This window comes from Dermacentor variabilis, chromosome 10, assembly GCF_050947875.1.
Source record: "Dermacentor variabilis isolate Ectoservices chromosome 10, ASM5094787v1, whole genome shotgun sequence".
NCBI lineage: Eukaryota > Metazoa > Arthropoda > Arachnida > Ixodida > Ixodidae > Dermacentor > Dermacentor variabilis.
Window position 1 is genome coordinate 31318059 of NC_134577.1, and position 21941 is coordinate 31339999.

At 48.4% G+C, this 21941-nt stretch overlaps 1 protein-coding gene across 1 annotated transcript in view; it reads left to right on the plus strand.

Annotated features, from left to right (window-relative positions):
• Positions 1-5198: 5198 nt before the first annotated feature.
• Positions 5199-21941, plus strand: part of LOC142559987 (uncharacterized) — a 156652-nt gene continuing 139909 nt past the window's right edge. The window contains exons 1-3 of the mRNA XM_075671711.1: positions 5199-5439; positions 6007-6317; positions 6437-6569. Coding sequence (XP_075527826.1) covers positions 5199-5439; positions 6007-6317; positions 6437-6569 — 685 coding nt within the window. The remainder of the gene's footprint in view (positions 5440-6006; positions 6318-6436; positions 6570-21941) is intronic.

The window sequence follows — 21941 nt, forward strand, 5'->3', positions numbered from 1 at the left end:
TTTAGAGCAAAGCTTTCTTAGCTCCTTCCACCCACTTTTCGGGCACTGGCTGCTGATGCCTTGCTAAACATACAGCTTGGGGTGCTGTGTAGGTCCCGCTGGGTATATGTCGGGTGTTGTCTGCTGTCCTGGGCGATTGCCGTCCCGGGGTATACGGCACGGTCATGTACCGGATATCGCGCGAACCACGGCGGCCCGGGGCACCAGACGATCTGCGCAAGCGCTGATGTGAGCCACCATATCAACGCACTTTCATCGTCACGTCGTCGCTGTCATTCATTTGGCACTCGGGCATTCTGCAGATGGCTACCGCACATAGTGCAACGTGAGGAGGCCCGTTGCCGATGATGATCTTTGCAAGTGTAGGCGTGAGCTCCAACACGAATACACTTTCGTCCCTTACGTCTTCGCCTTCATTCCAGGGATAATTTTGCCGTTCTCGTCGTCGTGCGTTCGTTGCTATACTGTTCTCATTGTTCCATCGTCACATTCGGTCGTCGTCACTCATCATCTTCATTCCACCATCGTCATATCTTTGTCATCGTCCCCGCATCATGATCATTCCTTCATCTTCACGTCCTCGTGCGGTAATCACGCGGTCGTAATTATGCAGTCGTTAGTTTCGACACATGCCATCGTATCTCCTCACATCATGTCAACACAGATCACATCACACTGTCAACATTACCATTCTGCCATCGTGATGCCGTCGTGCAATCGTCACGCCAGCGTAATTATTTAGTCGTCGGCGTGCCGTGGTGCCTAGGAACTTACCACCGTCATCATACTGTCGTCACTGTTTCGTCGCCATTCCGTGGTCACCACTCCACCATCGTTATTTCGTCGTCGTCATTTCTTTGTTGTGGTTCATTCATCACATGCCGTTGTGATCACTTCGTCGTCGTAGTCATGCCGCCCTAATTATTCCCACGCCTTCACGCCTTTTGTAGTCGTCACGCCCTCGTAATTACGCAGTCGCCGGCGTGCTGCCATCGTCATGCAGCTTTCGTCATTCCGTCGTCGTCTCTACGTGGTCCTCAGGAACATACCTGAGGAACACACCACCGTCGCCACTCTGTCGCCGCCACTGCATCATCGTTATCCTACCATTGTCATTCCTTCGCCGTCACTTATCCATCGCCATGTCATCATTACCATCTTGTCTTCACACCGTTAGCACGGAGTCGTGGTGCCTTCGTAACAGGCAATCGACATCTTGCTGTCGTCGTCGTGCAGCTGTGGTCATTCTGTCGTCTTCATGCCACGGCTACTAGGCCGTCGTGGTTCCATCGTAAGCATTACATTGTCCCCGTACGAGCATTTCCATACAGTTGTCGTCGTGCTGTCCTCGTCACGATGTCGTTCTGGTACCGCCAGCATAGCGGAAAATAGGTCCCACTCGGCAGCATGGTCCGGCTATTGGCGTCTTGCTGAGTACAAGCTGTTTACCCATTAATCATTGCCAGAGTCAAACAGTGAAGACGTCGGTAACATTAGCGCACTTATGTTCTGCTTGGTGGACTGCGTTAAGTTTGGTTAAATGTAGCATTGCACTTGCGTCTTTATCATTGCATTTGCGTAAAAGAAAAACTTGATTTGTGCCATTTAGTGCAAACATTGCGGTAATTAGCGTGATGTTTGCATAGCATTTGCTGTAAATTTTGCGCGAACATCAAGCAACCGTTCGCATAACTCCGATTCCCAAATAAGCGTGGGATAGACCGTGGGCCAATAGAGCAGGTTTATCGGAACGACCACCTGTTTTGCACCCCTATACCGAACCGCCTCCAACGTCCTCTCTCTTAGGCAACTTTAAAGCTGAAGGACGACCGACAATTTGCTGGGTAACAAATACTGCGATGTTGCACATATTCATCCCTGGCGCAATAAGACATTTGCGTTCGAGTGCTGCTCTTCAAGTACATCTTCCTCTGTGACTGTTTACAGCCCTGTACGTGCACGTCTGTTCCGCGTGCACGTCTGGTTCAATCCGTCCCTACACTCGAGTTTCTTTTCCTCATTACCCTTTACTCCGGTGTAGAAAACCGTGCATTCGTGAGGTTGACTTTCCGTTTATCTCTCTTTGCTTTAGCTCTCTCTCTCTCTCTCTCTCTCTCTCTCTCTCTCTCTCTCTCTCTCTCTCTCTCTCTTCATCGCAACGTTCACAACCCGTAATGCCACAATGACATCCCGAAATTCACGGAATTAAGGTCCGGTGTCCCTAATCATCCAAGTGTGGTACGTTCTCAATGATGTCAAATTCTAATTGTTTATTCGAACCACGTCTAATTGCTGAAACTCAGCACTAAGGGCCGCCTTTCAGTCGCAGAAACTCATGTGTTTAGATTTTATCTCGGGTCCTCGACCACGGCATCTCATGAGTGATTATTACTGAAACCCAAGTAAGAAGCATGCATGTTCTTTGCCGAGTACGCGCGAAGGTCAAGCTAGTAACGTTGGTGACTTTCATCGCCTCTCTATCTGCCTCTCTCTCAGTCTCTGATTTGCTCCTCTGAGATTCGTGTTTACGTGATCCGTAATTGCGGCTGGTTTCGTCCTCTCTGCAGGTACCAGCACAGACGACTCCTAATGGCGATCTCCGAATCTGGAATCTGGATGCACTCCCCCACCCTAAACTACTTACGACCAGCGAAGGCGGACAAGGTGTCTTTCGATATGCCTTTGCAGGAATACCTGGCTGTCCTTTACGTTGGACTCCCGCTATCTTTGGCGACGTTAGTGCTAGAGATCCTTGTGCACCGATGTCATACCAAAAAGGTATACGATGGTCGCAGTGTCCCAGCAAGGCGTTGACATTAACGTCTTCCCATATCGCATGCGGAAAAGGGGACCCATTGGCTGCGCACGTTGTTGCACCCTAGACCTTCTGCACAGCTCGCCATCGGCGAATACCCAGCAAAATTTACCATTATACGGACACCTTGACTCTTGACATGGGCGTCTGTTATAACGAAACGGCTTAGACCGTGGTCGCATCCTTATCAATGAAGCGAAACTGCAGAAGTCATGCGCGATTTCCTTGTAGGCAGTGACCTAATAATGCGTTGTAGACATTCCTGCGTAATATTTGCGGCGTCAATTTTATCGAACTATGATGTCAGGAAGACTTCTCCGTGTCAGTAACATTTTACTGCTTCTCCGCGAAATAACATTTCAACATAATTTGAGACTATTCAGAGCTAGTCAACAGCCATATCGCTGGCTCTACGTGACGTATATGAACGAGAATGAAAGGAAACCGAGGGGCCGAGGGTGGAATACCTACGCACGTCTTAACCGGTTGAGCTACCGTGGCACCGTTACTCCTTCCACTTGCAGGGGCATTTATGCCTATCTACTAGAACTAACCCAGGCAGTGTTAACCTGTGTGTGTGTGTGTGTGTGTGTGTGTGTGTGTGTGTGTGTGTGTGTGTGTGTGTGTGTGTGTGTGTGTGTGTGTGTGTGTGTGTGTGTGTGTGTGTGTGTGTGTGTGTGTGTGTGTGTGTGTGTGTGTGTGTGTGTGTGTGCGTGTGTGTGTGTGTGTGTGTGTGTGTGTGTGTGAGACATTGTTCTTCTGAGTTTCTTCTGAGCAACTGGAAAATATTTCGACTATTTCTATCTCTTTCCGCCAATTTTCAACTGGAGTCACATTGTTTGATGCACGTTTGGGACAAATAAATCAGTCAGAGTGACGATGCAGATCTTCCATGTTGTTTCTTCTTAAGAGCAGCCAAGCCTGTCTAAACTATTTCTAGGCTGGCTTGCGCCCGTGCGGCAGCAATATATCCTGGCTGCCCGGTCATATACGGTTTCAGCTGCACCTAAATGCACCCCCCACAGTATGGGGGTTAAACTCAGTCGAAATAGCGGACCGATAAAAACCCGCCTGCGAGTGGATTAATCGCCACACCACCATTCTTCCCGGCACTTTTCTTGGTGGCGGCGGAGGACACCTTTACCGTGAACACTTGAACCGGATTCTCAAATGGGCGCTCTCACCCATACCGATTTTGTCTCGTTCTCCACGCGTAGGGCCACATGCGACGGATGTGCCGACTGGTGAACGATGGGCACAGTTCCGTATTTCCTTATATATATATATATATATATATATATATATATATTCGTGCCTACACAATGGGAGTTTGAGGTCCTGTACAGAACATTGAAGTGCGTTAATCAGTGGTGCTCCTATGATTCCTTTGGTTAAAAGTGTAAATGCAATAATTAATCCATATAGTCAGAATGTTATTATATTTTCACAAGGTGATGGATTTAAAGAAATAAATTTCAACGACTTGTTTAACGTCGACTTCGACCACTTCTCGAGGAAACTCTAAAGTATAATTTTTCCGAGTAACATGCAATGAAACTGAAAAGAAATTGAAGAAAAAAAGAAAAGAATTGAAAAGAAATTGAGGCCCAAATAAATAGAAAAAGCCGTGCGTATTGTCACAATTGAACGTATTAACTGCTTTATTAGTGCGTAAAAGTGCAGAGTCCGTGGACTTTGCCGCTCTTTCGTGTACGTGTTACCAAAAGCTTGGAATCGGTGAGAACACAAGCGCGAGCTTCTCATTATATGGCTGCTTACAGCTCTATATTCGCTATGAAAAGTTAATCTGACAATTCTTCAAAAATATCGGCATGAACGCCGAAAGTCGGCACAACGCATTTGGCAACAAACATGCTCTAACCTGTACCAGAGGTGTCATCATACTCTGCAAATACCGTGAGCGCGTTGCCAACGGACAAAATGAAGTGCGTTACAGGGTCGTTCAACGCATCTCCACCACATTCACGCGTCAGCAGTGTTCCGACACTGCCCGCGGCTGCGCCCTCGTAAACTTGTGAAACTGTAACGACAGATGTGCACCTGTCTAGGTTTAAAGTTGGGAAAACACGGGGAAGGCGGAGAAATTCAAGGCGATAGGCAAAACGAGAGCGAGCTAGAAGCAAGAGCCACCGTTTCGACAAGACTTGTCTTTGTTTCTCTTTTTTTTTTTGAAGGCGACATACGCTTTTCTCGGTGCAGCATATGTGGGTAAGGTCCTCCTAAAGGGGAGAGGGGGTAATGCGGCTGGGTGAGGCGATGACCGAAGGTGTGTTAGTGTGTTAGCGGCGAGGGTGTAGACGTCGTAGGAGGCCCCCTGGAGTGTTGTGCTGTCACCGTGCGTCTCGGCAGCCAAGACACGACCATGGCGAGCATATACATACGACCAGGAAAGTCATGGGACTCCTCCAACCTTGTCAGCTGGCTCTACGCCTCGGGAGGCAGGCAGTCCTGGGGGACGACTTCAACGCCCACCACACAGACTGGGAAAGCCGCCGCTGCTCCAGCCGAGGCCGAAGCCTCCGCGACACCATCAGCAGAGCCGGACCCACCTATGTCTGCCGAGGAGGGAACTCAGCCATCGATCTCTCCCCCACCACAAAACAGTGCTCCTACTCCTGGGACATAACTCCGGACACTTGGGGTTCGGACCACTTCCCCATTGTGATCACCTCTATGCGCGTAAGGAAGCCAAAGAGCAGAACTTTCCACGTCATAGACTTGTCTCTGTTTAGGAAGCACTGTAGTGAGGCGGCCAATCACTGTGACTTCCTGGACGCCATTGCGGAGTGCGCCGAGGCGGCTACCATTTAGTGCTCTGCACCACCGGACACTCCTGCCCCCGATCTCCGCCTACTCAATCTCCGTGCCTCCAGGCGCCGCACGGAGCGCAGAGCAATTCGGGCAGGGGAGGCAGAGCACTGGACTGAATACAGACGAGTGGACGCCTGCAGTAGAAGACAGGCCCGGCGCAGGAGGAACCAGAGCTGGGTGAACCTGTGCTCCAGCATCAAGGACCGTTCAAGGGGCCCCTAGCCTGCCGACTACTCAAGTCACTTGCCGGCAAGAGGACGAGCCGTAAACCCGTCCACGCTGTGGCCATCTCGCAAGGAATCAGCGAAGAGGCCCTCGCGGAACTCCTGGCGGAGCGGTTCGCCCCTTCCGTTCCACAGGGTGCAGCCATTCTGCCGGTCGGACACCCCCTGCCCAGCTGCCCAACTATCTGCACAGCCTACACCGTGCTTGGAAGTCCTGCCAGGACGCTGCCCTCTGCGAAGAGCCACTTGCCCTGCACGAGCTCCAGGCGGCTCTGAGGCGAGGGAAACGCCGCAGCGCACCAGGAGCTGACGGTGTAACGCCACAGATGCTCTGCAACGTGGCCGCCAGTGAGCAACAGCGCCTGCTCGATTGCTTCCATGAGATCTGGCAGTCAGGGCAGGTGCCGGAGGCATGGTGCACAGCCATTGTGGCACCCATCCTCAAGGCCAGAAAACCGCCTGGGGAACTGTCATCTTATTGACCGGTCTCCCTCACCTCCGCTGCCTGCAAGGTGATGGAGGCCATGGCCCTGGCACGACTGGACTGGGTGGCCCGTGCTCGCAGCTTCCTAGCACACCAACAGACGGCTTCCGGCGGCGGCGGTGCACTGCGGACTCCATCGCTGACATGGTGTCCACCCTGGAGGACGCCAATGCCGGCGGGGACCTCGTGGTGCTCTTGCTGATCGACGTACAGAGTGCCTTCGGATCAGAACGGACCAATCAGAGACACCGGCATCATTCTCCTGATCCGGTTATCTACTTTCACTATGCTAGCTCGGCCTCACCTAAACCCTCTCCACTTCGGTGTGCTCCTCGCCTATTGTCAGCCAATTGTATAAGAAAAACCGCTAAATGTAGGCCATGCTATTCACATTGAAAGCAAGCAAAAGTGACCTTCTCTAAACGATAAGAGCGTTTGATTCAAACAACGCTGCGGTTTACCGCCCGATGCTTGCGTCAGTGGTAAGTAAATTTAACGTCAGGAGATTGAATTAAAAACAGATTGGAATAGCTTTACGTTATACGACCCCTGGGTCGGTATAACGTAAGACTACGCAAATCTGTTTATATTCCAAATCGGCCTTTAATGGGCCGGACTCAAACTATTCTGACCTATCGCAGTGGGCTGATGGCTGAGTTGGAATAAAAGCAGATTGAAATAGTTTTGCGTTATACCGGCGCTGGTTCTTCTTCTTTCTGTATTACGTATGCATGGACCCTTTCGCTTTTGTAATCATTTTTATATTTCACGCTCAAAGCCTCATGTGTCCAATGCAACAAATTGGATTGTTCGCTGTCCTGCTCTTCGCGACGCCTTTTCTTAGCCGGAGTCCCCAAAGTTTGACGCCATCGGAGCGTCAATGCTCGCTCCAATGGCGCAGTTACTGGCCATCCTCTTTGTCGGAAACTATGTGCAGAGAAACATGGCCGCTTCAAGGATGCTTACCAGCGCTTTCGGCTGAGATCAAGACCACGGAACAGATACTGAAGCATTTTCAAAGTGCTTTCTCGTATATGCGCCTTTGTAGCACAGTGAAATTTCTTGGAACTTACCAAGTTGATCATATCGCTCATTTGGAATACAATGCAGTCCTTCTTTGCCCATAAACACGCTAAATAGTCCCGAGTAGATGCAGTCGAAATCCGTGACGTCACTGTCAACTAGTGCGGGAAATTCAAGGCGGCGTCGTCACCGGTCTTTACTTTTGGGTATTTTTTCTTTTGCTTTTTTTCAAGCCTGCTTTCACGGTCAGGGTCAATTTTTCCTATTTATTTATTGTTTGCTGTTGTAAAAGATTTATTTAACTAATACAGCTCACATAATTTTTCTCCTTAGCGTATGCATATGTGTGGTATGCACATGTAAATTTGCATGCAGGCATATCCATATGTGCATATGCATATGAGGTATGCAAGATATGCATGACCTGTTTGTTGCGTTTTCTCCTTTACATTAGCAACATACCGCTTCTGCGTCATAGCACTCCCTGCGCTGCCCCCACCCCCTCTTCCTCACACTCCTCTAGTTTTTTGTCCATTGTGTTATCGCAGTGTCTGTTAACATGGTACAGAAAACTAACACGGGACACATGCGCAACGACAAGGACAACACGAACGTCAGCGTGTTATGTATAGTCCTTGTCCTTGTCTTTGTCCTTGTCGTTCTATTTAGGTCTATGTTTGCACGCTTGCCTTTCTATGGCTCGAATCAACTCCTCCCCCCCCCCCCCCTCCCCGTTCAGTGGTCTGTTTTCACGTTGCCCGAAACTTCTGTACGTTCTCTTTCACATACTTTCTTGCCGTTTCCCTTTGCTATACTTTCTCGAGCGGGAACATTATAGAGATGCACAAAAGTGACCCATTCGCGTGTCGTTATCTACGTTTCTTTTTTCCGCTGCATTCACACTGCACACAAGCGACGTTCAACACGGCGGGCTCAGAGAGGGCGCTGGATCTACGCGAAGACAGCGGAATGTCAGTGGACGAATAAACTTGGTGAGTGCAGCTGAACGTCAGCGGGTGAGGCCGGCAATACCGCGTTTACTCGATCGTAACCACAGGGTAATTCCGCGAAATCAATGGCCTTACAGGCACTACCACGAAACGGGCATGTGCCTCGGTATGAAAAAAATATAACGCGTTACGGGCGCAATTTTTAATGATAGCGTTGTTTTAAAACGCACTTCTGCCTGCCGGGGACTGTGCTTTCGGATCACTTTAATAAACATGTAGTAACTATGAATAACGATGTTCAGTCCAGACAACGAATGTTATTCTGAGTCTACGCGTACTTGTGAAAGCGTCATCTTGTCACGAACAGGTTCCTCAGAAGTGCTACGAGCATTCTTGTAGCTAAAGAATTGTAACACTGTTGATGTTATTAAGATAAACATTCGTCTAGTAAAATTTGCCATTGACATCTTATCTCCTTATCTAGCGCACATATTTAAGCCTACAATATTATCGGACGCATAACCTACCAATATGAAAGAACAAAAGTGTCTGCGCTTTGTTATCCTTTGCCAATGTAGAAAACATGACGTCACTGCACTAACCCTTTAAAGCTAACATGCCGAGGATGACGAGGCCGCCTTTCACAAAGATAGGTCCTCCTATCGAAACGTTGGCCAGCCTTTCTGAGGCGCCTTATTCCTGTTTACAAACTTTATACCACAGTGAGCTATTTAAAGGAGGAGATCAGAGTCATGTAGCTAATCATAGACCAATATCTCTTCTACCCTTTCTCATTTTACTTGCCGAAGCTGGGCAAATACTTCTGAGGCTACAAGCTGATCGAAGGACCTTATATCCCATCGATCACCTCAGTTGCACCCACGACGGCAGGAAGCTTTTTAAGCGACTATACTGAGCAAGCCGTAGTCGCACATGTCGAAAAATAACGTCTGCCTTCATTAAGATTGTAAATGTCGGAGAAGACCTGGCTTTTGAGTAAGTAAATAACTGTCCTTGGCAGCTTGTGCACTTAAACATTACAGGGTTTCTAAATAAAGCAGCAGGCCTACGCCAATTGACAATACACTTTCTCTTTGTATACTCGTGTTCGTAGTTCACGTATAGGTTTACACAGGCGCTTCTGCTCACAAAAGCGGTTTTATTGCGCTGAACCTATAGAAATCACAGATTTTTGCATATACAACGCCTTCGACATCTGCTAAACTATTAAGCATAGATATGACGCTGAAATATATTATCCAAAGAAGTTCGAAATTTCTTGGAGCTCTTGCTCAAGTGACTCCTACAGGGGGCTCTCCGCCGGTTGCCCAGAGCCAACTCGAACTCACTTCTTTTTTTAGTGAAGTTTGCAAGGTGGCCCATCAAATCTCATCTGACGGAAGAATACTGTGATCGATGTTTCAGTGGATACCATTTCGCGTACGTATCGCACGAAACGAGTCAGTTGGCACTACGGCAGCTTCCGCGTACAACACTCACTTCATTGATATGATACTTCATGAAAATTCGACCATGCTAGAGTGCTCATATTCCGCCACCTACAACGTTTACACCCAGATGAACGTGTCGCCAAGGGATCGCACCCTACACCGATCTCTGGCCGCGCTTTTAACCCGCCGCGCTAGGTCAGTGGTCAAGTTACGCATCGGGGGCCGAATTCACAAAGTCTTCCGTTCGCAAGCGCTCGTTGCCACCGGTTTGCCGTCTTCGCTAATATCTAGTCCGGCGTCGAGATTGGCTGAAGTTGGCCCTTGCGAACAGTTCTAGCGTAAAAGCTATCTGCGAATACGGACCCCGGTGAAGGCAACGCAGCACGTTCACTCACCCGCAAGGACGGGCGCCAAGTACTTCGTGCCCAGTTTGAAAAGTGACCACATATTGAGACGCCTGAGCATTTGCCGTTAGAGCGTTCAACTTTCGACAGTTGTCGCTGTGCCCTGCCGAGCAAGTTCGAGCTGCTTAAGCTTGCTCGAACTACACTCAGCGATTGCTTATTTCCGAAAGGGAGCGCGTGATCTCTGTACGCGGCTAAAAAGGCCATACTATGTTTCGTCTCAACCACGGGACTATATGGACTCTCGTCAGTATAGTTCTCGTACTGTGAACGTGACGTGCTGTGGCCTGCCTTCCTATTCTTGTTCCCTCTATTGATCAACTTCGTTTTCTCTTTCTCTCTGTCTCTCTTTTTCGTCTGCTCTTCAGGCGTGTGGACGTGGCGCCTTAATTAGGAGACAATTGTTAGCCCGCTTCTCTTTCTCTGTTGATGGCATTTATGTGCGTTTACGGGAATATATATATAGCGCGTTTATATTATTATGAGTACACGTTTCATTACGTCGGTATAATTGCGCCAGGAGACGAAGTTCTTGAAAGCAAAGTTCAAGACTTCCACTTTCCTATAAAATTCCTCCAAACCACTCTGGTCGAGCGTCACCTTGTTATCAATGGGTCTGGTTTCGCTTTCGTTCACCTTTATTTTTCCTTTTTGGCTGTCCGTTTGCTTTTCCTTTTTCTTCCTTATTATTTTTTTATTTCGTATAGAGGTGCGGCTTACAGCTGAAAAAACGCGGTACTTGCCTTCACGATGCAGAGGAAAGTGTCCGCGTGATAAATGCCGTGCGACTGTTTGTTCCTCCTGCTGCGGAAAAAACAGTGAGAGTAGAGAGAGGGAGAAGGCACGCACAGGCTGTCGGAATAACCGCTTCGCGGGATAAATAACGTCGTGGACGTCGCGCGCCGCCTGTCCATGCAAGAAATAGCGCACATACAGGTATACGGCAGGGTTTTGTGTACACAGGACACAAGGGGACGCACGCAAGCACGCTCACACACGCAGCCTTTGCGAGGATGTATGCGCAACGCCACCGCGAACGGCATGCAGTTGTCAGGAGCGCAGCACAGCCTCCGGCTTTGTACTGCTGGGATTCCACACGAGAACACCCGCAAGAAGGAACGCGAGGGGTGCGCGCGGATTTTTTTTTTTTTTTTTTTACTCCCCGTGGTCTGTTACGAGGAGTGAGCACGCGCCAAGGAAGCCGTGTCGGGATGCGGCGTGCTCGGCAAGGGGTCGTTCGTTGACCGTTTGCTCAAAACAGCGGCTGGAGATGATTCCCTGGAACCCCCCACCCCAGCCTCCTAGTGCGGTTTCTCCGGCGGCGTATTAAATGTCTTCAGCGAAGACGCTCCATACCCGCCGCTGCTGGCGCTCTGGTGCCACGTCGTTCCAGTGCTGACCGCCGTGGTTATACCTGCCGCGGCAGCCGAATGCCGGCGGGAGTGGGTTGCACAATCTCTCGTGTAGCTAGACTTGGGAGCAATTGAAGAACAATGTTGCCAAAATGAAAGCCCGGCGCACTCCGCTTCGGCGTCTCTCGTAGACTCAGTGCATCTTCGGTACTTCGAACCTCATAAATGAGGCGGCGATCTTCGCGGAATCCTTTTCAACCGGCGATTATGCTTGAGAGAGCCGCAAGCTCTAAGCGCGTGCGTATGTGGCTATACGTGTTTGCCTGGATGTCGATGGACTTGGAGCTCAACGGCCGCCTTGCATGTCGGAAGTTCTGCCTTTGACCTCACCAGGCTTTTGTTTGTTTCTTTGTTTTGTTGTTTTTTTTTTCTGGCAGAAATATCCGTCGTGCTAGTGCTTTGATGCGCATATCGATAAGAGGGACGTGTGCAGATGTTCAGGTGGTATCTTAGCACCCCCACAAGGTCTGGTTTAGGAGCATCCACTGCTACGACGGGAGCCGCGTAAACGAACGGCGTTATACCCGCAGTAATCGTACCTCTGGGTGACCTACCTATGAAAATTAGCGCGAAAACAATTTTTGTCAAGCGCTGCTCGGGACTCTATATAGGAGCTAGCTCAGAGCTAAGAAACGAAGTGCCCACAATTCGACGCTATATGTGTTTATCAGGTGGAATTAGGACACCGTACTAGCAACGAAATATTTCAAGAGGACTACTGAGTAGGATATTTCAAGCGATGATGGTATCGCTTTCAAAATAGAGACAAATCTGGACTCTTGCCTCTCGAGAAAATTCTGAGCGTGAATTCGATCATTACTCGTTGCCGCATGAAGTCAACTTTCAGCGTGATACTTATCGATGACGGCGAGTTGCAACGGCAGTGATGTATTACGCGTGAAAAACAATTCTTTGTTGTTCTTTCCTTCCCCTTGGAAAGCACGTGCAAGAAAAAAGAAGAAAGTCACATTCTCTCCTTTATCGACACTCAGGATGCAGCTGCGGTGTAGTCGCGCGGCTGCCTCATATGAGCTCACTCCAGCTTTCACAATGCTGCATGCTTCTGCAAAGTGAAGACACCGTATTCTGGGAAACCACACATAACTCAACGCTCTACGCGCGCACATTACACTGTATTTCCTTTTGTTTTCAGTGGGCACGAAAGTAAGAGGTATATGCGCTGCACGAGCTCGGCAAGGTTCCGTGTCTCCTATGCCCAAAGTCAGCAACGCTGCCCATCGCACGTCATACTGCCGGCCTCCGGGATGACAAAGAAGGCGGGCAGTCACGTCGATTAAATCATCCGCCCGCTGCGCCGAGACTGCTACTAAATTACGTTTACGCGCCGTTCAAACACTTCGTAACCATTCGAGGCAGACGCCAAACCCGAACCGACGCCTCCATAAAGAGTGCACCCACGCACGATCTCCCCCCACCCCTCTTAAAGCACTTTCAGCCTGCACCGAAGACATCGTCGCGTGAAGAACTCCATACCTCGTCGACCTTCTAAGGTCGCTCGTATTTCCTAGTTTTGCTCAGTTTTATGTCCTCCCCGCCCTATAGCTAAGGACGGTGTTATTGGGGTTCCAACTGGAAAGGTGGGGCGCGGCATGCTTCCAGTGAATCATTTTCACTTGTTCGCCTAGTCTTGCTCGCGGTTGCGTGCGAGTACATATACACAGTCCAAGCATTGCCATCACCTGTTGTTGAGACACATCACGAGTGGCGCCGCATTTCTCCAACCCCTGCAATCGGGACCTGCGTGCCCTAGCTCTGAATTACGACTGAGCAAAGTGTTTAAAAACTTCCCACAGACGTGGGTAGGGAAAGAGCCACATGCTTGCGCGCTCACCGCGCCAACTTTAGAGGCATAAGCGGCATGAAAGAAACCTGCGATGGTACATGGCGAAGACTGTGTTTGCTCACAGTTGGAGGACCGGCAGTTACGTATTGGCAGTTTTACTGCGGTAGCCGTCCCTTCGCCGTGCGTCGCTGCGGCTACATGCCGCTGGTTGTCATCGCTCCAGAGAGGGTGATGTGCCTTAAGAGAAAGAAGGAAGGGCAGAGAGGGTAACCATTATCTCGCCCGGTTGGCTACCCTACACGCGAGTGCAGTGGGAGGTAACGCCTGCACAATAATGTTCAGTTACGTTTAGTTACAAGGGCTCGAATGCCCTACTTCAGGAAGCGCATTAACGATTTGCCGGCCTTATGCCTACTGGAGTACTTCCGCCAAGGTTCTGGAATATTTACTGCCCTGAAAAATGTCTTGTCTTAGACGCTGCTAAGAGTAGTGATTCGCGATTACAAAAGGGCGCTGAGAAAGTCGTTTACAGCTACCCATGATCTCTATAATTCACGGGAACGCCGAACTGGCAACCCTTCCCCTATTTGTCTCATCGAAGCCGGTGGCAGGCTTCACGTACAAGTCGTTGCTCTTAAGGCGCGTTTATAGTCCGACGTTATTGGCGCGAGGGCGAGCGTCGGTAGACGCGCGGCGCGTCGGAACGCGTTGGCCGCGTCCGGTTACGTTGGCGGCGCCAGTGCGTCGAACCATCGGTCGAACTATAGACGCTGTTGTCGTCGCCAACGTGACGTAACGTGTGCGCGCGCTCACGCTACGTCGAACTATGTTTTGGCCTTTAAGGATATCTGGAAGCCCGGTGTGAAGGGCATTGCTTGTAAGAGTTGGCTGTTGTGAGAGCTGCTGTTCATTGAAGCTGGTCATTGTCGTGGACCTGGACTAAAACTTCAGCACACAATCGAATAATACTTATAACGTGTGACCGTACTTGAACCACGTGTTTCGATGAAGTAACAATTACGGATGGAGTTTCCCGTTTCCAAGTTTCACCGGTGGCCACAAAGAACGTAGCAGTAGAGGGCTCCGGTTTATTTTTTAACACCTGGGGTTCATTGGCGCACTGCTAGACCTAAGCAAACGGTTTCATTCTTTTTTTTCATTTCGCCCTCATCAGAATGCGCCCTCAATTCGACTTATGATATTTAACGTTCCGAAACGACACGTAGTCTTTGAGACGCCGTAATACAGAACTCCCGTTTAATTTGAACACCCCGCAGGGGCGTCTGCGTTAGCAGGCGTTTGGTGTGTTGCGACACCACGTACCCGAGCACACGAGGGTTGGACCCTCCCGCGTGTAGGCGTGCGCGGCTTAGTCGTGTCGTGGGAAAGGGGGATCCTGGAGGTTGAGCCAATGGCGGGTGTTCGGACCTTTGAGGCATGAAAGAAACAAACACCACTTTGGCCTCTGCTTCAGAGGCAAAAGAGGCAAAAAGAGGCAAAACACCACTTTGGCCTCTGCTTCACATAGACGGCATTTCCTGCCTGACCCACCTGGAGGAAACCGGCAGTCGCCTTTTAACGCGATAGCGTTAAGGAGCTCGTGTCGCAGAAAAGCCGGTGTCGTCGGTGTCGGCGTCGGCGTCCGCGGCGTTGGCCGTGAGCTATAAATCACGGCAGGCACTTCATAAATAAAAAGCAACTTCCAAGATGGGCTGGGGGGGAATCGAACCAGGGTCTCCGGAGTGTGAGACGGAGACATTACCACTGAGCCACGAGTTCGATGCTTCAGAGCGGTACAAAAGCGCCTCTAGTGAACGCGGTGTTGCCTCAGAAACGAGCTGTTTCTAAGGCTCAGGCGTGCGTCGCTTGCTCAGGCGCACATTTCGTTGTCGCGCCGAACGCTGCGTTGCTCGACGCTCACCGCGTCCGATGCGGGGCGCGTAGTCGCTGCGCCGTAGCCCAATACCCCTTGGCGGGTCGACGGGAACGCTGTCGCGTTCCACTCTTGAAGGCGAAGCTTAAGCGTCCTCCAATTTTTTCGTCTCTCTCTCTCTCTCTCTCTCTCTCACACACACACACACACACACACACACACACTTTTTGGCCTTTCCTGTCTTCTTCTCTCTTCCATTTGCGTCATTTATCCCTGCGGCAAGGGTTAACCCTTTGTGGATATCCTACCTCGGATACACCATATTCGGTTATAGTAGCGGCGTACGACTGGGCGTCGTGCAGGCTTGTATGCAAGGTCTGCCGCGTCCCCTCGTTGGGCTCTGTGGTGGGCGGTCGGAGCTGTTGCCGAACATACATATTTTCTTATGGCAGCGCAAACTTCTGTTGTCTATGATCGGCGTCTGAGAAGATGCCGCACCGAAGCATCGTTCCAGTTCTCCTTTCGGAGCAACGCCCTATCATTTCCCAAGTAGCATGTAGTCCACAGCGAAGAAAACATTCTAGTAAGAAAGCTCTCTCCGTTCCTGGTGACCAAGTGCCTGAAAGACAAAACTAAACCGACATACAAAGCCTCAAAAATGTCTAGCGTGGACCTCCTCCTAGAACTAAATGACAAAAATCAAACACAAAAGATCTTGGAACTCACCAGTATTGGCGACGCGATAGTGATTATTTCAGCCCACAGAACGCTAAATTCAAGCAGGGGTGTAATATTTGAGGAGGTATTTCTCCGCTTGTGCGATGAGGAAGTGCTGGAGGGTTTCCAGGAACAAAACGTGACCAAAGTATAAGGAATTGTTATCCGCAGAAATCAAGAAATTCCCACAAAACGGGTAACACTCGCCTTTGGAACAAGCGTAACGCCTATCTCTCTGGAGGTGATGTACCTAAAATAAATGTCAGATCGTATATCCCGGACCTGAGACGATGTTTGAAATGTCGCAAATTTGGATTTGTTTCACATGCATGCCGAAGTCAAACAACGTGTGCTAAATGCAGCTCCAATGATCACGAATCTGACAATTGCACTTGTTCCTCACATTGCGTTAACTGCAAAGGAGGCCATCCAGCTCACTCTCGATTTTGGGCTTGCTGGAAAAAAGAAAAGAAACTAATTCCACTCACTGTTATAAAAAAAATATCGTTCTTTGAGGCAAGAGGCTGTCATACCTTTCGAGAAGTTACGCCGATGTGACACAGGTGGGGGCAATATGACAGATGCCACATGATAGGAAGCCAACAAACAAAGACACCAAGGACAACATAAGGGAAATTAGTTGTACTTTCTAACTGAATTAAGGAAACGATAAATTAATGGCAATGAAAGGGGATGAAAAAAAAAACTTCCCACATGTGGCGAACGATCGCACGTCTTCGCATTACGCGTGCGATGCTCAAACCAATTGAGCTACCCTATGTTGTCCTTGGTGTCTTTGTTTGTTGCTTATTATGATATGTTTATTAAAAATCGGGCCCCTCGGTTAACCCCCTTTCTTCAGAGGCCGCAGGAGTACTCCGAGCCCAGGCATAGTAGTCCCGCAGTGACCCCTTCCGCGCCCGTGGTGAAGGCAGCCAGTCCTGCTCCATCCTCTTCGAAGGCCCCGCAGGTACCGGTGCCGCAGGGCCCTGAAATCAACGGAACCCCGAGACACCTGTCTCGGCGCCCAACTCTCGCTCCTCCAGCGCCTCAGAGAGAGCGATGGAGGACAACGCAAAAACCCCGGTATCGTCGACGCCGAAGGGACAAGCGCTCTCTCCATCGTGGAAAGCGGGAGAAAGTCCCAATAAGCACGGTAAATAAGAAAGAGATAATCTAAAGGTTCTCGCTCCTCTGTATTAGCATTCTTTAGATATGTGTCACCTAACATCTTTCTTATCTCTTATTCACTCATAATGCCATTTCTACCTTTCGTTTTCAAAGCGGCTTTCATTATCCACTGGAATTGCAGAGCACTTTTACGCAACTTCAGACACCGGTAATCGAACACGGCCTCCTGGGTGAGTGCTATGTGCTCTCTCTCTCTTTTCTCCCGCTCCCGTGTGTAGGGTAGCAAACCGGTTGAGCTAAACTGGTTAACCTCCCTGCCTTTCCTTCTCCACTTTTTTTCGTCCTTCCTTCCTTCCTTTACGCAACTTAGGTGACGTCATAGGCATGTTAAGTAACCTCTTTTCTGTGGCCTTGCGCTTACAGGAAACAAACCTAGGCGATAAATATACTCAGGCGAACCGGCGTTCGGGTCGGGTAGGCATTGTGGTATTGGGCGGTATTGCAGCTAGAGAAGCTGTCATTAACAGTCACATAGAAGCCGTTGCTACCACCGTTCCAGCACAAAAAACCATCACCATTTGTTCACTATACATTCCGCCGCGTTCGCATTTTACTGTAAGAGATCTAGAGTTAATTGTAAACCAGCTACCGGAACCTTTTTAATAGCGGGTGATTTTAACGCAGATAACACGTTATGGGGTAGCAAAACAACCAACATCATGGGACACACACCTGAAGATTTTATCTTGGCAAATGACACATGCCTTTTAAACAGTTATACTGCAACCTACTGCTTCCCAAGCACAGGAGCTATGAGTTGCCTCGATTTGGCACTGTGTTCTACATCTCTACTCACTGATCTCCAATGGAATGCATTAGCTAATCCCTATGGTAGTGACCATATGTCCGCATACATAAAACCAACATCCGCGCTACCGGTACTACCTTCTAGAGCACCCCGTTGGAAACTTCACCTAGCATATAGGCCTCTCTTCATCGTAATATCCAGTCTGGATAAAGTGGTTTTAGGTGACCTAAGCACATACGAAGCGAATGAGAGGATTACTGCTTGCATAGTTGCTGCGGCAGATGAGGCTACTACCCAATGTGCTGGATTCTTAAGTAGGAAGCTAAAACCCTGGGGGACGAACGAGTGCACAGAAGCTTAAAAACTTCAAAACAAAGCGGGGGGTGTCTTTTCCAACACAAGATAATCCTCTGTCGTTCAAAAAAGCGATAGCCAAAGCTAGGTATAACCGCAGACAAGCCGAAATAAAGTAATGGACAAGTTCTGTTTCGTCGAGTAACAGCTCAACCAGATCCAAGAGTATGTGGGACCAGGCTCACAACTTTAGGGTCGATTATGCTCCCTACGCAGTCCCCTTAGTCTCTGCTCCATTCACGCAAACAAGTCTACAGCAATAAGCAGCCATATTAGGCCAGCACTCTTACACCATGTCTAGCTCAGCAGACTATTCCGCAACCTTCCTGAAGCACAAACAGTCCGCAGAAAAGTAAAAGCTTCCGACAGCGGGAAGTTAAGATAGACCCTTTAATGTCCCTTTAACATTTCCTGAAGTAAACAGAGTAATCTCTTTGGGTAAGAAGACAACTGGGCTGGTCCTGACAAAATACATGACACTATGCTGGCCCATCTGTCCCAGAAAGCAGTGAAGGCCTTGTTACGTTTCCTCAACGGGATCTGGGAAACGGGTAAAATGCCTGCAAAGTGAAAAAAAGCAGTTATTGTTTCCTTCCCGAAAGCGGGAAGTCACCGAATACTCCCAGCAGCTATAAACCTATAGCACTAATAAGTTGCCTGACAAAATCACATGAAAGCGTAATAAATACAAGATTAACATACGTTCTCGCAACAGATAACTTGCTGGGTACTCACTAGTGTGGTTACAAGAAAAGGTGTTCAACAACTGACCCTCTTATTCGTCTTGAACATAGCCTACGTGAGGCATTCCTTTACAAACTACACTGCCTAGCGGTATTTTTCGACCTAGAAAAAGCATACCACACCATATGGAGGTATGGTATTTTACAAGATCTAGCAACACTAAAAATAGGCGGCAGAATGCTCAACTATCTGGCCGATTTAGTATCAAACTAAACATTTCACGTCCGTCTGGGCGTGACATTGTTCCGAATCTTTGCCCAAGAAAATAGCGTCTCACAGGGTTGCGTATTAAGCACTACGCTTTTCGTGGTAAGGATGAACTCCATAAATTCAATTACAAAGTCCCACATTATGTACTCTCTATACGTCAACGACCATCAAATTGCATGCCGCTCCTCGAGTATGTCCACATGCGAAAGGCAAACCAATATAACAATAAGCAGGTTGACACTATGGGCCGATAAAAAGGGATACCGTTTTTTTTACAAAAAAAAAATGTGGCAGTCGTGCTTTCACAAAAAAAGGAGGTTACACCCGGACCCAGCTTTCAAATTAAATCAAAGTGCATTACCATTTAAGCACGACAAAAGGTTTTATGGAAATAATTTTTCATAATAAACTAAATTTCATCGCCTACATTAACAGCGTAAGAACCAAGCCAAACAAAACACTTAACATCATGAGGGTCCTATCAAGTAAGCATTGGGGCGCCGACCGAACATGCCTTTTGAGTATTTACCTCTCTGTCGTGCGCAGCGTTCTTAACAAAGGCAGCATAGTTTACGGGTCAGCAAGGCAGTCGTACATCAAACGTCCTGATCCCACACACAATCACGGACTACGTTTAGCAACTGGCGCGTACGGGACCTCACTAGTAGAAAGCCTATCTGCCGATAGTGACGAACCCTGTCTGGAACACCGAAGAGTTTTGCTCACAATTTCATGCGTACTCAGAATCACAGCTCCACCGAATCATATATGCCACATTCTTGTCACTTACACCCCAAACACAATGCGCTGTACCAACAAACCACATAGCGTGAAACCACTTATCTTTCGTTTCGAAGAAATGGGCCGGAACTACAGTGTTCCCAGCGATGATCTCAGGGTCGCCGAAAGACCGAACAGACTGCCCCCGGTGTTATGATTTTGCACATTTTTGTGATTTCACTCTTATACACCACAAGAAGAAAGAAACAACGCGTGAACACACAATGCAAGATTTCTCAGTATTGCAAGAAAAAATACAATGACTACACGGATTTCTACATTGACGGGTTCAAGACAAATGAACATCTCGGTAGTGCAGTCGTATCGGAACACTGGGAAAATTGTCTTAGGTTGCCACAGTTTGCTTCGATTTTTACAGTCGAAGTATGCGCCCTGCTTTTGCCTGTGGAAAAAATATAGTAACAGGAGATTATAAAGAAAAGCAGTTGCCTACAAAGATTCTCTCAGTTCACTTAATTCCCTCCATATAAAATCAGAGTGCGAACCTCCCCTCGGCAGCATTCTGAGAATGCTTGGCGAAAGTGAAAATCATGGTAACTTCGTTTAAGTTGGATTCCAAGCCATGTCGGAATCTCGGTAAATACAAAAAGGCGGACCAATATGCAGCAATGACAGCCCATGAAGGACTACCAGGAATAAATCTTCCATTCAAGGATTGTGTCCTGGTAGCCCGTGCTGCTATCACCTCTAAGTGACAAAAGGATTGAGACTGTCAAGCTAATAAAAAACTACAAGAAGTAAAGCCCATACTGCAGGAGGGGAAGACATCATACTACCAGGAACGTTTCATGGAAGTTATTCCATGGCGCGTTCGTATTGTACACACACATTTCACACATCAAATTTTTTTTATTGGAAAATGAAGAATAAGTGGTTTGTAATCAATGCCAAGCATCTCTAACAATGAATCGCATTTTAATAACATGTCCGGCGTTGGATGAAAAAAAGACAGAAATAATTTTATGAACATTACAAAACACTATCACCACTTCCTTTGTCCCTCCTTGATCCTAGCTGAAAGCGCACTTTTATCTCTAGATGATATTTTTAAGTTTCTAGAAGAAACATGTTTCTTGAGCAAATTCTAAAGTAATAATTTTTATTGCTTCAAGCACTTTCATCAAATTATATATTCTCATCCTGTGCATGGCGCATCATAGCTGTAGTTGCTTTTGCGTCATAAAACCCTACATAACTAACTAATTTTGAGCACCCGAGGGCGAATTCGCAAGGTATTTCGTTCGTAAGAGTGGTTTATTGCCATTGGCCAACATACAAATTTAATACCATGTGCTCTTGCGAATACCTCTAGCGTGAACGTTATGGGTCATTTCAATGAAGAATCAGAACACATTCGTTATTTATTTATTTATTTATTTCCCCCCAAGGCCAATGGCATTACAGAGGGGAGTGCGAATAATACAATCGTAAAGAGAACAGCGAAATACAGTGACGTATAATAACAATATCAAACCAGCATGTACTTAATCAGTGGTGGTTAGTGCCTCGCGAAAACGTTGGTTATCAATGATTGATACAATTTCAGCAGGAAGGGGGTTCCACCCGATTGCTGTGCGCGGAAGAAACGATTCGGAAAATGTTTTCGACCGATAACGTCGAATGGAACGCCTGGGATGTCGGAGAAACTATCCAGCACCATCTGGATTACTTACTGGCCATCCTTTCAAAGTGAAAGGCTTGAGTTCCGCAAAGCCCTAAACCAGCTAGACGGAAGGCCTTTCTCGTCGGACAAGATCTCGGCACCATGGACTTGCATATCTCAGCTGTAGAAGCCCACAAAAGCGCTGCTGCAATTTCAGAAAGCTACCGGACTGAGCGATAGAGAACAGAGATAGAGCAAGGACAGGAAAGGCAGGGAGGTCAACCAGACGAGCACTGGGTTT